At 46.5% G+C, this 17,649-nt stretch overlaps 1 protein-coding gene across 6 annotated transcripts in view; it reads left to right on the top strand.

Moving 5' to 3' along the window:
• The window catches only part of Proser2 (proline and serine rich 2), a 31,043-nt gene extending 14,363 nt beyond the window's left edge, over positions 1 to 16,680 (top strand). For 5 of the 6 annotated variants that reach the window (XM_028764969.1, XM_028764967.1, XM_028764971.1 and 2 more), the window contains 3 exons: positions 3,719 to 3,936; positions 13,428 to 13,680; positions 15,219 to 16,243. In XM_028764969.1, coding sequence (XP_028620802.1) covers positions 3,799 to 3,936; positions 13,428 to 13,680; positions 15,219 to 16,243 — 1,416 coding nt within the window. In that variant the 5' untranslated portion in view covers positions 3,719 to 3,798. Of the gene's footprint in view, positions 1 to 3,718; positions 3,937 to 13,427; positions 13,681 to 15,218 lie in introns of those variants that run through there. The other variant, XM_028764973.1, reaches the window with a different exon arrangement.
• The last annotated feature ends 969 nt before the right edge of the window (positions 16,681 to 17,649 follow it).

Below are 17,649 nucleotides of genomic sequence, written 5' to 3'. Positions count from 1 at the left end.
CCAGAGCCTTCCCACAGTCTGGGGAGTTCTGAACCCTGCGGGTGAATCAGCACTTCCTACCCCGCCTCACCTGGCTGACTCCTGGGGAAGGCTGGTGAGCGACAGCCTCTCCCCTTTCCTCAGAGCTGTGATTCACTCAGGTCAGGACCCAGTTTGAGCTGAGTCAGTGGGTGGGAGCCACAGGAAGGATGCAAGAATTAGCCTGCCTTCACTGCCTGGGCTGGCTCACTCAGCCTGACTCCAGCCTGTCCTGGGTCCGGCATAGCTGAAACACATGCATCTACCTTTGTTGGGCCTTGCTGCTTGCACTGGCCCCTGTTGTCAGCACTCCCAGTAGGTCTGCAGTGCCGTTTATACTAGATGCATGGTAGATGTTTGCGTCTTTTGAGACTGATTACGTTGGAGTTCGACCTGTGTATCTATCTGAAAGCCTGACTTTTATTCTATTAGTAAGTCTTTCAGATACTTATATAATTGTGTTACTGTTTGAGGTCACATGCTATTGCATGGCTTTTGAATCCTTTGGCTTTTGTGGTGGTGGTTTGGTTAGGGTTTTTGAGATTGGTTCACATATAGCCCAGACTGGCCTTCAATTCTCTATGAAGCTAAGGCCTTGAACTTCTGGTTCTCCTGTTCTGCCTTCTAAGTGCTGGGACTACAGGCGTGGACTGCCACATCAACTTGTGCTACACACACACACACAGACACACACACACAGACACACACACACACACACACGGAGCGTTTGGACACTTTGAATGTTTCCCCTTACTATTTGATGTAATAGGATCTTTTAAAAGCCAAGTGTGCTCACTCTTCTGGTTTCCTAACCTTGCTCTTGAGTTGACCTGGGCTTAATCACTGAAAACATGACGAGAGATGGGGTGGAAATCTCTCTTCAAATCCGTTCTTAGAGAGATTCTTGCCACACTCACCCGACTGAGCGAGAATCTCCTCGCAGGGGTCTATATTGATTGACTGTCTCCACAAATGACTGTGTTAAGTCAGTCAGCTAGAGGTGTGTTCCTCTTCGTCATCTCGTTGATCTTCTAGAATATTTTACTGAACTCATTTGGTGTTTAGGGTGCTGGGCTAAGTCTTCTGCTAAGAAAGTCAGAAAATGAACTACCTTACAGGGTCACATTTTCTTTGTTTGACTTTTCAAGACAGATTTCTCTAAGTAGTCCTGGCTGGCCAGGAACTCATGCTGTAGATGTTGCTGGACTTAAACTCAAAGATTTGCCTGCAGGTAAAGGCATGTGTCACCATGTCTGGTTCGGCACTTTAAAAAAAAAGTGTGTGTGTGTTCATGTATATATGCATGGACGAGTGACATTTTTTTTATTTATCTGTGTATTTGTGTGTGCTTATGTTTATGTGAACAGTGTGTGTACGAGGGCCCACAAAGGCCAGAGGTCATTGTAATCTCTGGAACTAGAGTTTAGCCAGTTGTGAGCCACCTGACGTTGGTGCCAGGAACCAAACCTAGTTTCTGCGGAAGAGCAGTAAGTGCTCTTAACCGTGGATGCCTTTTTTCCTGGAAGTAATAGGGACATGACCACCTTGCTAGGGTCACCTTCCGGTATTTTCCACCTTCCGTAGAACTTGCATTATCACTGGGCCTCAGACACCCTTCAGGCTTAGAGATGTCAACCATGCTTCCGACCATCTGAGCTCTGGTCCCCAAGTGCAGTGACCTGAAGGAGCCTGTGTTGTAGTGGCTAAGGCCAGGAAAGCCTAAAGAAAGATATCCCAGAGCCTAAGAGTAGAGACCCTCAGGGCCAAAAAAAAAAAAAAAAAAAAAGATGCCAGGCTTACTTCACCAAGTCCCAGACACAATGTCATTTTTAATGCTTCCATTACTTCATAAAAATCATTCAGACGTGGTGGGTGCATGACTCTAATCCCAGCACTCAGGAGACAGAGGTAGATGGATCTCTGAGTTCAAAGCCAGCATGGTCTACATAACAAGCTATATAAGGCCAACCAGGGCTGCATAGTAAAACCCTTTCTCAAAAATATTTGTATGTTCTTATGGTGTGTGGGTGTGTGTGCGTGCTCGCTCATGTAGACGGACATACAGGCTAATTGCATTTCCTAGTCATTGTGACTAGATCACTGACTGTCAGCAGTGCTGAACATCACTGCAGCAGGTTCTAAATCCTTTAGGTGTTTGCCTAGAAGTGGTCCAGCTGGGCCACATGGAAGGAAGTATTGTTTTTAGTTTTTTGAGAACCCCCCTATAATGATCCCCAAGGTAAGTTTAGCCTCTGATCTATGGTGGATAAAGGTCTCTCTTTCTCCTCATTTTTGCCAGCATGTGTTGTCATTTGTTTTCTGGGTGACCGCTATTTCGACTGGCGTGAGATAGAATCTCACTATGGTTTTAATTTTCATTCCCTTGACAGCTAAGGATGTTGAACATGTCTAAAAATATTTATTGGCCATTTGTATCTCTTCTTGGGAGACCTGTACAGTTACATAGCTCAGGGGTTTTTGTTTTGTTTGTTTTTGGATTGGATGTGTTGTTCTGTTTAGCTTTCTGAATAGCTTTTCATTTGTTTGTTGTTTGAGACCAGGCCTGACTCTGTAGTCTTGGCTGGCCTGGAACTCACTGTGCACACCAGGCTGATCTCAAACTCAGAGATACACCTGACTCTGTCTCTAGAGTGCTGAGATTAAAGGCGTGCGACACTATGCCTGGTTTGTTGAGTATTATTTTGAGTTGGTTATCTAGCTATTAATCCTCTGATGGATACCCAGCAACAGTTGTCTCCAATTCTGTGGGCTCTCTGATCCCGACTCTGTTTCCTTTGCTGAACAGAAGACTTTCATTTCATGATATCCCACTTGTCACCTGTTGACTAGAATCCTGTTCAGAAAGTTCTTAGCTATACCTGTTTTAAAATGTTACCTCCCAGCTTCAGAGTTTTGGGGGGGTCTTACATTAAGGTCTCTGGTCCACTCGGGGTTATTTTTCATGTGGGGTCAGAGAGAAGGCTCTGGTTTCAGTTTCCTGTGCGGGGATATTTAGTTTTCCCAGCACCGTCCATTAAAGAAGAAGGATGTCTTCTCTGCAGTATATATAGTGTTGGCGTTTTTCTCAGAACTCGCTGGGTTTATGTTTGGATCTTACATACTGTCCAATTGATCTCCATGTCTGTTTTTGTGTCAATATCATATTGGCTTTGTAACATGATTTAGAATCAGGTATAGTGATACATTCAGCATTACTAATTGTGGGGATGGGCTATCTATGCAGGTGTGGAGGCCAGAGGACACTGGGTGTCCTGTTCTGTCATCTTCTATCATAGACAGATTCCTCCTGAACTCGGGCCACCAAGCCCCAGTGATCATCACCCCGTTTCCTCCGGCCCCCAACACACACACACCATTGCACTAGGGTTACAAGTGTCTGTACCGAGTTTTCAGACTCAAGCCCTCTTACCCATTGAGCCTTCTCCCTTGGCCCAACATACCCTCATTTGCTTATCTGAGCTATTTTGTGTTTTTAGATGCAATGTAAGATTGTTTTTTTTTTTCTATTTCTGTGAAAAAAAATAGTATTGGAATTTTGATGAGATTGCATTGAATCTGTAGATTGCTTTGGGTAAGACAGCCATTTTCAGCGCTAACTCTTCCGGTCTATGAGTGTGGACTGACCTAGAGTGATCAAGGTTCTGGTTGCTAACTCCTGGTATGTGTTTTATTTCCCTAGAACACCTCCCCTGCCTCAGAATGGGACCCTGGCTCCTACCCTGTTTCCTGTGAGCTAGCCAGGGACAGCTTTGTGTGGGGATGCCTGGGAACCAGCAGAAACCAGAGTCTTTGGAGATGGACTCTGACATGTCGCCCAGCTGCAGGCTCAGCGACTTGAGCAGAGGCGGCAGTCTGGAGAGCCGGAGCAGCAGCTCTCGGTCCAGAAGTTTCACTATGGTGAGTGGTTGCTTTCTTTAAAGCTTTTAGATGCTTTGGTTGGTTTGGCCCCGCCCATCCTTCACACCTGAGGATCAGCTTCCGAAGCCTTGTTGGATGTCTTGGAATACTTTTCTGTGAACTGGCATTTTCTTTTTAATCACTGTAAATTCTGCACGTGGTGGTGGCAATGGAGGGAATCTCTGGCCACAGATAGTAACTTGGGGCAGCTTAGCCCCCAAAAGCACCATGCCTGAAGGCACTGATAACCCAGGCCGGGGCAGGGGAGCCATCCCACAGGATAAAGACAGTACTTTCAGACAGACTTGAGGACTTTATAAAGCCTGGGCTTTCAATGTAGACCTTTACACAGCACTAACAAACCCAAGAATGTTAGGTCTTTTGAAAGACTTGTTTGTTTGTTTTCATATCCCCCCCACCCCTCTCCTCCAGTGCTTCCAAAAGAAATCTTGGGATGGTAGGCCACCTGTTCTCAACCTGATTCGGGCAACAGGCTTACTAAGCCACTTCATTACACCTCCCATGTCCATTCCCTCTGGAAGCAAAGCCACATTTTATAGTCTTGAGTTTTTGTTTGTTTGTTTATTGAGATGGGAGGTTTCTCTGTATAACAGCCCTGGCTGCCCTGGAACTTGGTTTGTAAACCAGGCTGGCCTTGAACTCTCAGAGATCTTCCTGGCTCTGCCTCCCAAGTGCTGGGATTAAAAGCATGAGTTCTTATTCTTGATGTGTTTTTAAAGCCTAATCTGCCAAGGACACATTGGCTCGTCTATTAGAAAACAACGGGCTTTTGGAAGGCTGGAAAGAGTAGGGAGGTCTTCATAGAGTTGATCCCTAAGGGATGTGACCTTAATCTATGTCCAGTTCTTTGAGGGTTCAGGGCAGTCCACAACGCTTCCTGATCATTTTCCCCTGTGACTTGGGCAAAAACAGTCATCCAAATTCTCTGGCAAGGTTTTAAAATGTCATACTCAGGGAGCTCTCCTGAATCCCCCCAACTCCCAAAGCTAATGGACTTTATGTCCTGTAGTCACAGATCTACCCACTTGCACAACCCTTAGTCACAGAGCAAGGATAGGGGACTGTCGAGCTGTGGGGGACTGCTCTTCTACCGGCGACGTTAGGCACAAGTTTACATAATGTCCCAGGATTTTGATAAGCCATTTGCTTTGTGATTTCAAGAGGAAAGACAGGATATGCAGAGTGGTTAGTAAGTGACCCTGAGCTGCCTTCTTCCCTGAACCAGACCAGAAACTATTCTGGTCTAATGAGCTATTTGAAAACATGGCCAGAGAGCTTCTATTTAATTCATTAGACATTAGTAAAATGCCTATTATGCACAAGAACTGAATGGAACTTGGTTTTATTCACGATCACATCAAGATGTGTGGGGAGCTGGGGTGGTGTGGCACAGCCTCTAAGGCTCTCCGAACATCAGACAAACGGGAGATCAAGGGCTCTGTGGCCAGTTTAAAGAAGTTTAAAGCCACCGAACCCCAGCTTGTAGGCCTTTGAAGCTATTCTCCGTCAGTTCTGTAATCAAACCTTACACAGACCTCATTCTTCGCTGGTTTGTTTGTGTTCCTTTCTTGACAGAAGTACAGGTTGAAGTTAGCCACAGCAAAAAAAGAAAAAAAATTACAACAGTGTCTAGTTAGAAATAAGCATAATTAAACCCTTGTTCTCCCGTAGGGAAATACCATGTGTACTTAGGTGGCTCTGCCTAGGTCAGCCAGAGACAGCACAACATTTAAGCTGCGAATCATCCCTCTGCCTTTATTCTGTTTTGGTATCAGTTTACATAATTAAATCAGTGAAGCATTGCTCAAATGTCAAGCAGGTCTTTGGTTTCTTTGAGAACATGAGATCTGGCTGGAGAGATGGCTCAGTGGTTAAAAGACACTGGCTGCTTTTCCAGGGGACCTGGGTTCAGTTCCCAGCACCCATCTGGCAGCTCACAGCTATCTGTTACTTCAGTTTTAGGGGATCCAACACCCTTTTCTGACATCCTAGGCACTAGGCATATGGTGTGAATGCAGATAAGACAGCCATACACATAAAATAAAAATAAATCTTAAAGAAAAAAAAATTAGTCACCAAATCAGAATCCACCAAGACAAAGTGTCCTCAGTTGACGACCTAGGGACAATCAGTGAAGAGTCTTGGTTCAGGTCTTCTTTCAAAACATTTGTTTGGTCACCTCTGCTTGCTTTGCCTGCTTGCGAATAAGTCTTACCATGCAGCCCAGGCTGGCATAGACTTGACTACACGTAGCCCACGCTGGCCTCAAACTTGCCAGGATCCTCCTGCTTCAGCCCAAGTGCTGGGATCACAGGTGCCGCCCCACCAGGCTCTGGTTGTCTCATTTTTACAATATGTATTTTCTTTTCTTTGGTCTTTCTGCTCCCTTTGTGCATCTTTAGGTTGTAATTCAACTAAATGTTTTTTCTTAGCGGGGGGGTGGGGTGGGGGGGTGGGGGTGGAAAGGAAAAAGAAAAGCCTAACTTAATTATAGGAGTAAATGCCAGGTGTCTGTAAAGTAGATTTTAGAGTGTGTGTCTTAAACCTTCTCAGGTCTTAGTTCGACTCAAGGTTTGGATTTCTTTCTCTCTCTAGTATCCTTCTGCTTGCCCACCCCAAACATGCTAGTTCCTAATGGGTTCTAACATAGTCCTATCTGTATTATTGACTTCGTTAGTATTACTGTCATTCAGTTAGGGTGTGTCGTAGGCTGGAGAGCTGGCTCAGTGGGTGAGTGCTTGTGAAGTGTCAGGACCCGGGGTCACATCCCTGGATCCTCTGTAAGGCCATGTGCAGTAGTGTGCACCTGCAACCTCGATGTTCCCACTGAGTGGTGTAAGGCACAGACAGGTAGAACCTTGGAAGTTCAAGGACCAGTTAGCCTGGCGTACGCAGCAGCAAACAGGAGACCCAAACAAGAGCGAGAGAGGATATGCCTGCCATGGCACGTGCATGCTTACGTGTGTGACACATAACACACACACACACACAAGAAAAGTTTGTCATCTACCTTTTAAAAAATTTCTTGGTGACACATGCCTTTAATCCCAGCACTCAGGAGGCAGAGTCTGGTGGATCTCTGTGAGTTTGAAGCCAGCCTGGTCTACAGAGTGAGTTCTAGGGCATTCAGGGATATGTAGAGGAAACCCTGTCTCAAAAATAAAAGTACAAAGTGATGGGTTTCATTGTGACATTCCCTTCTGTCATCTGCTTTTATCTGGGTGTCCCCTCAGTTTGAATTAGACTAGAAACCTCTTTTTTTTTTTTTTCTGCTATTTTACAGCAGCGAATAGCACTCGCTGGCGAGGCTTTGTTCTTTGTGGGAAGCTTGTTCAGTACATGTTCTTATTATCCAGTATTCTTAGCACATGGAGTTTTCTGATTTGAAAATTAGTTTATAAAGTATTTTTTCAAAGACTATTAAAACACACGTTGTGGAGAGGGGGGCAGATTGCTTCGCATAACTTGACTCAGAGACTTGCAGACATCGCCTGAATTTGGTGTGCTGAGCCAAGAATAAGGGAGAGGTGGTTTTCTAGCATCTGAAGATTGGTACATTAAAAATTATATGCTGGTGGCGCGCGCCTTTAATCCCAGCACTCAGGAGGCAGAGGCAGGCGGATTTCTGAGTTCAAGGCTAACCTGGTTTACAGAATGAGTTCCAGGACAACCAGGACTACACAGAGAAACCCTGTCTCAAAAATAAAAAAATAAAAATAATAAATAAATGAATGAATGAAACAAAACATTTATGGAAAGGGTCTTTGTAAAAAACAAACAACAAACTGCTGTCAGCATATAACCTTCCTTATTAATGCAGACAAACTTAATAAGACATTTATGTTTGTCTTCATTTCCTTGCATACTGTGTGTGTGTGTGTGTGTGTGTGTGTGTGTGTGTGTGTTAGCACTACTAGTAAAAGCAAGGGGTGGAGTTTCTTTAAAAAATGAAAAAATAGATCTGCTGTGTGACCAAATAGCATCCTGCATTTTCATGTTATGGTGACAGCATTCACAATTACTAAGAAATGCAAGGGCCAAGCATGGGGGTGCATGCCTCTGATCCCAGGACTTGAGCCCGAGGCAGAGGTGATCGTGAGTTTGAGGCCAGACTGGGTGAATCCAAACCTGCTATACATGATGAGAGCCTGTCTCCTGACCCAGGAAAAAGGACATGGAAACAAGCTAAGTGCCCACCACTTCTTAGTGGATAAAGAGAATGTGCCGCACACACAATGGGGTGGATGCTACTCAGACGTAAAATCCTGTCGCTTGCAACAGCATGGATGGAGCCAGATGGAGACCATTGCACTTAGTGAAATAAGCCAGGCTCAGCCGAGAGCACTTACCTACGGAATCTTACAGACTTGGTCTTGGGGCTGGAAAGATGGATTAGCAGCTAAGAGCCCTGGCTGTTTTTGCAAAGGGCCCACGTTCAGTTCCCAGCACCCACATGGCAGCTCACAACCATCTGTAACTCCAGTCCCAGGGAATCCTACAACTCTTGAGGCCTCCATGGGCACCAGATATGTGCGTGGTGCAGAGACACACTTGCACACAAAACAACCATTTACATAAAGTAAAAGAAAAGGAAGACAGTTTTTGAAAAAAGAAGTTGATCTCATAGGTGTTGCAGGCAGAATTGTGGTAACCAGAAGCTAGGTAGGGTAGTAATGGGGAGAGATGTATCAGTGGTACTAAGTCATAGCCAGATAGAAACAAGTTCAGGTGTGTTATTGTACAGCTGACTACTGACAGCAACAGTGTGCACTGTACTTGTGAAACCTGGAAGAAAAGATTTGGAACGTTTTCACCATAGTGAAAAATGTTAAAAGATGTGTCTATCTGGCCGAGTATGGTGTCACGTGGGACCTCACAAATAAACACAATTTTTATGTTTTATATGTCAGTTAAAGTGAATGGTTTCTGTGAGTGTCCAGAGATCACCAGTCAATTCTAGAACATTTCCAGAGAAATCCTATCACCTCCCATGCCCAGCTCCACTCTCCTGACCATAACTTCCTTTCTGACTCTGGATATATCTCAATGCCACAGCTTCTCTCTCAGGACCAAGAATTCTTCCTTTTTACACCCCTGTTGGAGGCAATGTTCAGCATCTCCCCAGAATAGGAGTAGACAGGAACCATCTTGGCCTAGTACCACGTGCCCCCCTTTCTGGCCCTGGTATTCTTTGCTCCAGTGCCTAGCCTTGTCTTCTTTCCTCTCCCAGGCATTCAGAGTCCAGGTTCACTGGGAGAAAGCTTCAAGTCTTGGAAGTGAGGCAGCATACTAAATCCACAGCACGTTTGACTTGCAAGGTCCAGGTCTCCAGGCCAGTCTGATTACAAAGCAAGCATGCCATTCACTCAGCCCCTACCCTAGAGAGGATGCAAGAGTCTGAGTGACCTGGGGGGGTCTTGTCTCTGAGCAGATCGGCTGGAACCAATTTGTAACTCACGTTGTGTGATTAGAAGAGGAAAAAGAGAGAACTGGAGAATTCCCAGGTATATTGCACAAGATCCATGCAGCTTCTCTGTAAGATCTGTCAGTACTTGCTAGAATAGGATTAGGCAGGGCAAAAGAGACGGCAAGCAAAGATCTTTGGTTTACTAGGCTTGGCCCCTTGGTGAAGTAGTTGTAAGACCCTTGGGAAGTCATGCCAGGCCTTTCCATGCGGATGTGAGCAGGCCTGTGGGAAGCATCCGCCTAAGCCTGTTTTCCAGATGCCGCCTCGCATGGGGACTGCTTGCTTTCAGGTTGGATTAGATGTGGGTCTTCTAGACCATCCTTTGGTTCTTTGATGAGTGTTTTGCCTGCACGTGTGTGTGTACAGCACATATGCACCTGCTGCTTGTGGAGTTCAGGAGGAGGAATTGGATCCCCTGGAACTGGAGTTACAAATGCCTTTGAGCCACCATGTGGGTACTGGGAATCAAACCCAGGTCCTCTGCAAGAACAAGTGCTCTTACCCACTGAGCTGTCTCTCCAGTCCCCTTAGAGTGCTTCCTGACGTTGTCCTCTTCTTGTAGGAAATTGGAATGTGTCTTAACCCGAGGGTCCATTTTAGGACTTTGCCTTTGAAACGCTTATGTTAGTTTATTTTATAGAGCTGAGGTTAGAACTCAGGGCCTTGAACATCCTAGGCAAGTTCTCTATCCTTGAGCTAGACTCTGAGCCAGGGCGGTGCGATTTCAGTTCTACTGTATAACAAAGGAGAATGATACCCAACTGAAGTGGACTCCAAAACTCACGCGTACGGCTGGATAGAGAATCATGGTTCAAGTGCATACTGGTCTAGCAGAGAGGGCTGGGTGTTGGTATGGTTTTTTGTTTGTTTTATTATTATTATTATCATCATCATCATCATCATCATCATTTATTTTATTGAGTTCTTATACCTCTCCCTTCCCACCCATATTCCACCTTGATCCCTTTCAGTTTCCCAATGCTAGCTGGGAGAGAAAGAGGTTAGAGGGGAAAGGGGCCTTAGACCTCTTTCAGCCAACAAAACGGGCTACTTTCTGCAGGTTAGGAGTGTCAGGTTCCTTGGGGGCAAGTCCATCATCATCATCATCATCGTCAGGCTATCTTTAACTTCTCCTTCTAGTCTCTTTGCTCTGGAGTACTTGACAAATGGCAGCAACATCAGCCAGGAGCAGCAGGGGTGAGCCCCCTTCTTTTGAACTCCTCTCACCCCTCCTGGGGCTCTGGCATTTATTCCTTCCCAGGGTTCCCAGAATTAAACTATCTGCAGTTGGCAAAAATCATGCACCTCCTAGAACATGAGACAGTTATAGTTAGTAGCTGTGGACAAACAGCCCCATGTCCCACACCTAGGATTAAAATAAAACATAGCCACATAACATAGTTAGGTTTTAAAAAAAACAAAAAACAAAAATTCTCACTACACCTCGGTGGATATATCAGTTCTCAGCATCCACAGCAGGTAGCTCACAGCTACTATAACTATAGCTCCAGGGGATACAGCATCCTCTTCTGGCCTCAATGGGCTCTGCACTCATGCTCACACATGCCCTCAAACACACACACACACACATTAAAATTAAAAATAAAAATATTTTCAGGGTCATACATCACCCCACTGAAATGCCCCGCATCAAGGTCACAGTAGGGGAGAGAGCATGCATTCATTTCCCTAGACTTGGTGTTTCAGGAGTGGAGGTTCAACACTTGTGTAATGTTATCTCTGTCGTGGCACCCTGACAAAATCTATAACAGGTGAAACTTAACTAGAGGGATCTTTATTATGCCAAGAGCCCTGATGATTTCAGACTTGCAAGGCTTGTGCTGACACAATGCATGAGCTGGGCTTGGTGGCACATGCCTTTAATCTCAGCACTTGGGGGGGAAGTGGAGGCAGGAGGATGTCTGTGAGTTCAAGGCCAGCCTGGTCTACATAGCAAGTTCCAGGATAGCTACGCAGAGAGACCTTGTCACAAGGGAAAATATAAAAAAGACAAGAAGGATGGGAACTGTCTGTCATACAATGGCTGGGGGTGGCACATGTGGGAAGTAGGGACCAGGCAGTCCAGCAAAAGTAAGAAGTGGGGTGAAGAGGAGAAGGAAGACCATGCGTTATGACACTCAGCTGTCCCCACCAGTGTGTGTGTGTGTGTGTGTGTGTGTGTGTGGTCTTATTTTATCTTACTTTATGTATGTAAGAAGTGTTTTGCCTGAATGTATGTCCATGCATCACAGAGATCAGAAAAGGGCATCAGCTCCCCTAGAACTAAAGTTATAGATGGTTATAAGCCACCATGTTGGTACTAGGAACCAAACTTAGGTCCTCTACAAGACCAAAAAGTGTCCTTAACTACTGAGCCTTCTCTCCTGCCACATATACATATGTACATATGCATGCGGACACACTTTTAATGACAGAATGACTACTCCTGGGTTTCTTAGACACTGTATGTTCTAGGCATCAAAAGGTCAAAATGGCACCTGACATTTTGGTTACAATAACTCCTATGGGATGCAAGAAAACATGCATGCCTTCATATATCCAATGTGATTCTTAAGTGTAAAGTCTAATGGAAATGAAAAGTCTGGGTGTTCATTAGCTGTGGTGCAAGAGAATATTATGTGAGGAACCAATTCTGCTTTTCAGAAAACTCACAAATCCCCTCTTCCTGTAGCCACTACTCTCATGCTGTTAGTTCTCATGACTGTGTCTTAAAAATATAGACTGACATTTCTTTCGTATTATTTTTTAAATTCTGAAGTATGTGTATATGGGGTGGCAGTGCAGTATATATGCACGGAAGTACAGTGCCTGGTGAGGCCAGGAGAGGGCACCAGATCTCCTGAAGATAGAGTCCTAGGCAGTTGTAAGCTGCCCAACATGGGTGCTGGGAACTGGACTCAGATCCTCTGGAAGATTGGTGTGTGGCATTAACCAATGAGTCACCTTTTCAGCCCCTGGCTAAAGTTTCTGATGTGGGAACTGGCTCCACCTGTACATTGATACTGCCTGAGAGATACCTTGAAAGTATCCTTTCCGGGCTCTCCAGTCCTTAAGGTTTTCCCCTGCCAAAGGCTCTTAAGAGAATCCGTTGGGCTTCATTGCCCCGCCCCCATTTCCTGTTCCCGGTCTCCCCATCAGCTCAGCTTCAGGTCTTACCACAGAAGTAAAAACCACCTGTCTCCCCTCTCATTACCTTCCTCTGCTTTGTACTTCCCTTTGCTGCCTGTGGGGTTTGTTTGTTGTTTTGTGTTATGTTTGTTTTTTGTTTTGCTTTGGTTTTTCCAACACAGGGTTTCCCCAGTGTAGCTGTCCTAGAACTTGCTCTTTAAACCAAGCTAGCCTCAAACTCAAACTAGATCCTCTTACCTCTGCCTCCCGGGTTCTGGGATTAGGCTTTTTCCTGTTATTTTTATCTTCATGATTTATGCCTAGGTAAGGAAGTCAGTAAGGTCCCAGGCTGGAGAGATGGCTTAACTGTTAAGAGCACTTGTTGTTCTTGTAGAAGACCTGGGTTAGATTCCCAGCACCCATCCACGTGGCAACTTACAGTTCTCTGTACCTCTGGTCCCAGGAAATCCAGCACACACAGCGCACAGACATATCTGCAGGGAAAACACTCAAGACCATAAGCGTAAAATTAAAAAAGAAATATATGTTTTTCAGAGAACTCTTCTTTGGTAGTATGGGGACAATGGCATGGAGCTCCAAGTTAAGACATGCTCTATTGTACTGACCACTGGTGACTCCGTGCTGGAGCTCACCATGGTGGGAAGGCCTCGGGTTTCTGCGTCTCTTGACAATGTCTTTTTTTCATGAGGTATAGCAGTGAAGGACTTACAGGCCACTTGTCAGTGGGGTGGGATAACCCAAACGGCAGGGACCTTCCAGGATACAGGGAAGTCTACCGTCGGCTAGGTATCGACTCCTACTTTTTGTGACTTTCTCTTTACTGACGTTGCTGCTGTCCATTACTTATGTGCAGGATGACGAGAGCCTGAAGCACCTCACACATGAGGAAAAGGATGTCATCCTGTTCTTTGAAGAGACTCTCGATTCCCTGGAATATGACTTTGATGAGCCAGCCCTGTGTGACAGTGGCATTCACTGCCACTCTCCACAGTCTCTGGAGGAGAGCCCTTCCAGTCACTCAGAGCCCGAAGATGTCATCGATTTAGTACAGCCAGCACCTGCGTCTGGGGAAGCTGAGAGCCTTCCAGGTGTGCCTCAAGTAGCAGGTGAGCAGTAGCACACAGGTCCCGGCACCTTTGACTTGGTGTGGTGGCGCACTCCAGACATGTTCCCACTTCCTGCTCGTTTGCCTGTACTGGTCCGTTCGATACTCTCAAAGCTTTACAGCTTCTAGAAGGGAGGCTCTGCAGCAATGAAACTCTGAAAGGAGGGAGAGAGGGAGGGAGCGAGGGAGCATAGGAGAGAGGGTGGAAGAAAGGGAGGGAGGGAGAGGAAAAAGAGAGAAGACCAAATAACCATATTATAGGGTGTGTGTGTGTGTGTGTGTGTGTGTGTGTGTTTTGTGTTGTGGGGGGGCACTTGATTTGTGCTGTAAGAATATATCCCATTTCTAACACATAGCTCTCTGAGGCTGTCAAAAAAGGGCAGAGAAGGTTCGAGTTGGCACTGAGCATTGTCAACCAAGAGATAAGCTTATGCCCATTGAGTTATGAGGTAGAACCGGAAGGAAATGGGCAGTGAAATTTTCTTACAGCCTTTACTTGCTGATGGGAACTTATATTAAAGACAAGGGCAGGAGACACATAGGACATGCAGGACCAGAAAAGAGAGAGAAAACACTTGTGTACACACAGACTGTCAATACTGGTGTTCATCATAAGCATCTGGGAGAGAGGGTGTACGGTGAGATGAGGTGTCACTGTACAGCCCGGGCTGGCCTGGAGCTTGCTGGATAACCCAGCCTGACACTCAGTCCTCTTGTGTCTGCCCCTCAAGTGCTGACGTCACAGTGTATACCACCAGTCTTAGCTTACACACACCTTCTCTTGAGGCATTACTCAGACTCTGACATCGCACGGATTCCATATAAAAAGAGAGCATGGTTTGCAGCCAGTCCTTGAGGGAAGAAACATTGAATTTTGCATTTCTATTGCGTTTCTCCATTGAAGCATAGTTCCTAAGGTAATTTGAACTTGCTGATCCTTTAAAAAGATTAGATCACATAATCACGCCAAAGAAAACTGGTTTGGAAAACTTAGCACTTGTGCCCAGCAGTTTTCTAGCCTATTTTCATAGCTCTTCTGATTGGTTTTTTGTTTTGTTTTTTGAGGCAAGGTCTCTTTATATAATCTTGGTTGTCCTGGAACTCACTGTGTATATCAGGATGGTCTTGAACTCACAGAGATCCACCTGCCTCTTACAAACTAGGATTCAAAGTGGGCACCCCATCTTCCACTTGGTGTCTCCTTTGTACAATCCCCTGATCAGGTGGCTGGGGGCAGGGGGGCACATGCCCCCAAGGTGATGGATCCTCAGAAGCATACCTTTCCAGACTGCTTCCTAACTGGATGTTTCTGGCTGTAGATAGTCACCACCCTGTCAGGAATCTGTTGGTTCTGAATGTATTGACCTGAGAATAACGGACTGCCTCTTCTGTAGTCCATGCATCGGGTCGAGCGTTTTGATTACACATTGTAGAGGTTCATAGTATGTCCCACTGTGGCTCTCTGGAGTAGTGTGGGCAGGAACATGCATCTAACTTTTATTGGGGCAAAAACTTATGAAGTCTTTCTTCTCCTTTCAGGGGCCCCATCTGTTGCAAAACAAAGCACGCCATTTCTTGAAGGTGGGAAACAAGCCGCTGAGAATTCCCTGCCCCCACCAGACTCCAGGAGTCCCGAGGTGCTTCCTCTGCCACCCTCCCTACTAGTCCCTGCTCCCTCTGCCCCACGAAAGGAGCCGATGTCCCCCTCTCCTCCAGCAGAGCATCCCAAACTGCCCCGTTCCGTGCCCACTCCTCTGGTGATTGCTCAGAAAATTTCTGAGAAGTTGGCAGGAAATGAAGCCCTGTCCCCCACATCCCCCTCAAAAGAAGGCAGGCCTGGGGAATGGAGGACGCCGACTTCTCTAGCCTCTCGAAACGGGGACCATGTCGGCGTGTGGCACCGACACACGGCCCAGCCAGCACCCAAGGTCCATCGCTTCCCCAGCAACATAAGCGTGACCAACAGCGCGGGCAAGGACTTCAACAAGACCATCTCCAAGGCGGCTGTCAATGTGCAGGAGCGCAAGGCCCAGGTCCTGGCCAATATCAATGGCATGTCCTTCATTGCTGCGGGTGACACATCATCGGAAGAGCGGTGGCAGAAGGCGGAGGAGCAGAAGAATGGCTCTGTAGATGGAGCACGCACCCTGGGTAGAGCAGGCATGGCCGGCGAGCCTGGGGCTCTGCGTGCAGGAGTCCCGGCCAGAGCGCAGCAGTCCCGGGCTGTGCAGACGGAGCAGCCTCCGGCGCTGGCCAATGGCTTCCAGAGCGTGCACGAGGCCCTGCGTAGCGAGCCCAGCTCCTTCGTCCCCACCAGCAAGACCATCACCTTCCGGCCAGACCCCGCTGTGACCGGCAAGCTGGCGCGCCAGAACGCCAGCCGCAGCTTGTACGAACCGCGCCCGGACGGCAGCCAGGATGCCCGCAAGCGCACGGGCTCGCTCCCCCGGGCGGTGGGCTTCCGGCCGCAGGGCATCACAGTGCAGTTCAACGGCCGTGGCTCCACCGAGGAAGCTCGGCGCGAGGCTCTGCGCAAACTCGGCCTACTGAAGGAGAACTTGTGAGGGCCGTGGATGGGACTGCTGGAGCGGCCCGGGTAGAACTTGTATGTCCGCACTGGGGTGTCCCTTTCTGCAAGCACAGGAGCTGGGTGGCAGGAAGCTTCTGCCCCAGTCCCAGTGCAACGTGGAGTCAAGAGGCCAGCAGGGCAAGGACCCCAGCCCAACCCCGCCCCCCCAGTTATCCCTTTCCTTTTCTGGGTTCCCGGAATAACTTTAGGACCTATGGGCTTCCATGACTGCAGATGCCCCATGACTTACATTTACGAGGATCACCTTGGCTTGAGTGGGTCCAGACTCTCTGTTCCGGCTTTTATCCCACGGGCCGGACTTAAAGCCAGTGTAACTCTGATGCTCAGGATTCCCTCTCCTCTTCGAAAATAAAAAAAAAAAAGGAAATGCTTGTTAAATTTTTATAGTGTCATTATACACTTTGAGGTCCAGTTGTTGTGTGTTTGTTTTTGAAGGGCGGAAGTTGGCACCTTAGGGATCAGGGTTTGTTTCTTGGCACAATTTTGTTTGCCCCATTTTTGTAACTGAAATCTAAATGAACCCGTTAGGGTAGGATTTGCTGTAATTTTGAATTGCGAGAGTAAAAAAATAAGTCAAGTTTGGAAAGGGTGGTAATTTTGAGAAAGCAAGTCTCCTGTGACTCTAAAATCTGCTCCTGGGCTGTGTGGATGAGTGACATGTGTAAATACACGTGCCTATTCTAAGGCACACATGAGTATCATGTGTCTTTGTATGCACATTCATTATTAAGTATCTACTTCTGAAGACACCGTTATCTAACTACAGGATATGAGCGTTTCCTTGTTTCTGACGGACACCTCAGCTTTGAGATGAGACACTAAGAATTCTTCCCGTTATGGATGTTGGCTAAGGATACAGGACCCCGAGTACTTTTTCCATAACAGTATGCTCTGTTCCCAATTAAAGCAATATTTCCTGATTTCAAATAAGCAAGATAGTTCCTGTTTTTACTTAACATTCTTTAGAATTTAAAGGAAAATTAAAATCTTTTGTCAACTCACTAGCTCTGTATGACAGAGTAACTAGAAAAGGAAAGAAAATGATCTGATTATGTTCCATGAGCCACATCTTAGGGTTGATTTGAAGGAGAACACTGAACTCAGTTATGCAGCATGAAGTTTTCTCCCAAATTTTTTCTTAGAGTTGTGGCCACAATGTTATTATCAAAACCATTTAAGGTTGGAGTCTCAAACTTCTAAAAATAGCTAGGGAAGGGCTGGCCTGAGAGCCACACCCTTCTGCCTGTGGGTCCTCGGCAGCACTCACTGTCACAGAGCCCATTGCTTTTCCTGTTGAGTATTACTAAGACTCGGACTTGTAGTGAGCTGTGAGGGACGAATTCCTGGGTCTCCACTTAGCTCGTAAGTTACATACAATGA

This window comes from Grammomys surdaster, unplaced genomic scaffold (assembly GCF_004785775.1).
Source record: "Grammomys surdaster isolate TR1022 unplaced genomic scaffold, NIH_TR_1.0 146, whole genome shotgun sequence".
Lineage (NCBI taxonomy): Eukaryota > Metazoa > Chordata > Mammalia > Rodentia > Muridae > Grammomys > Grammomys surdaster.
The sequence above is the reverse complement of the archived record's forward strand: the minus strand, read 5'-3'. Positions and strand labels throughout refer to the sequence as shown.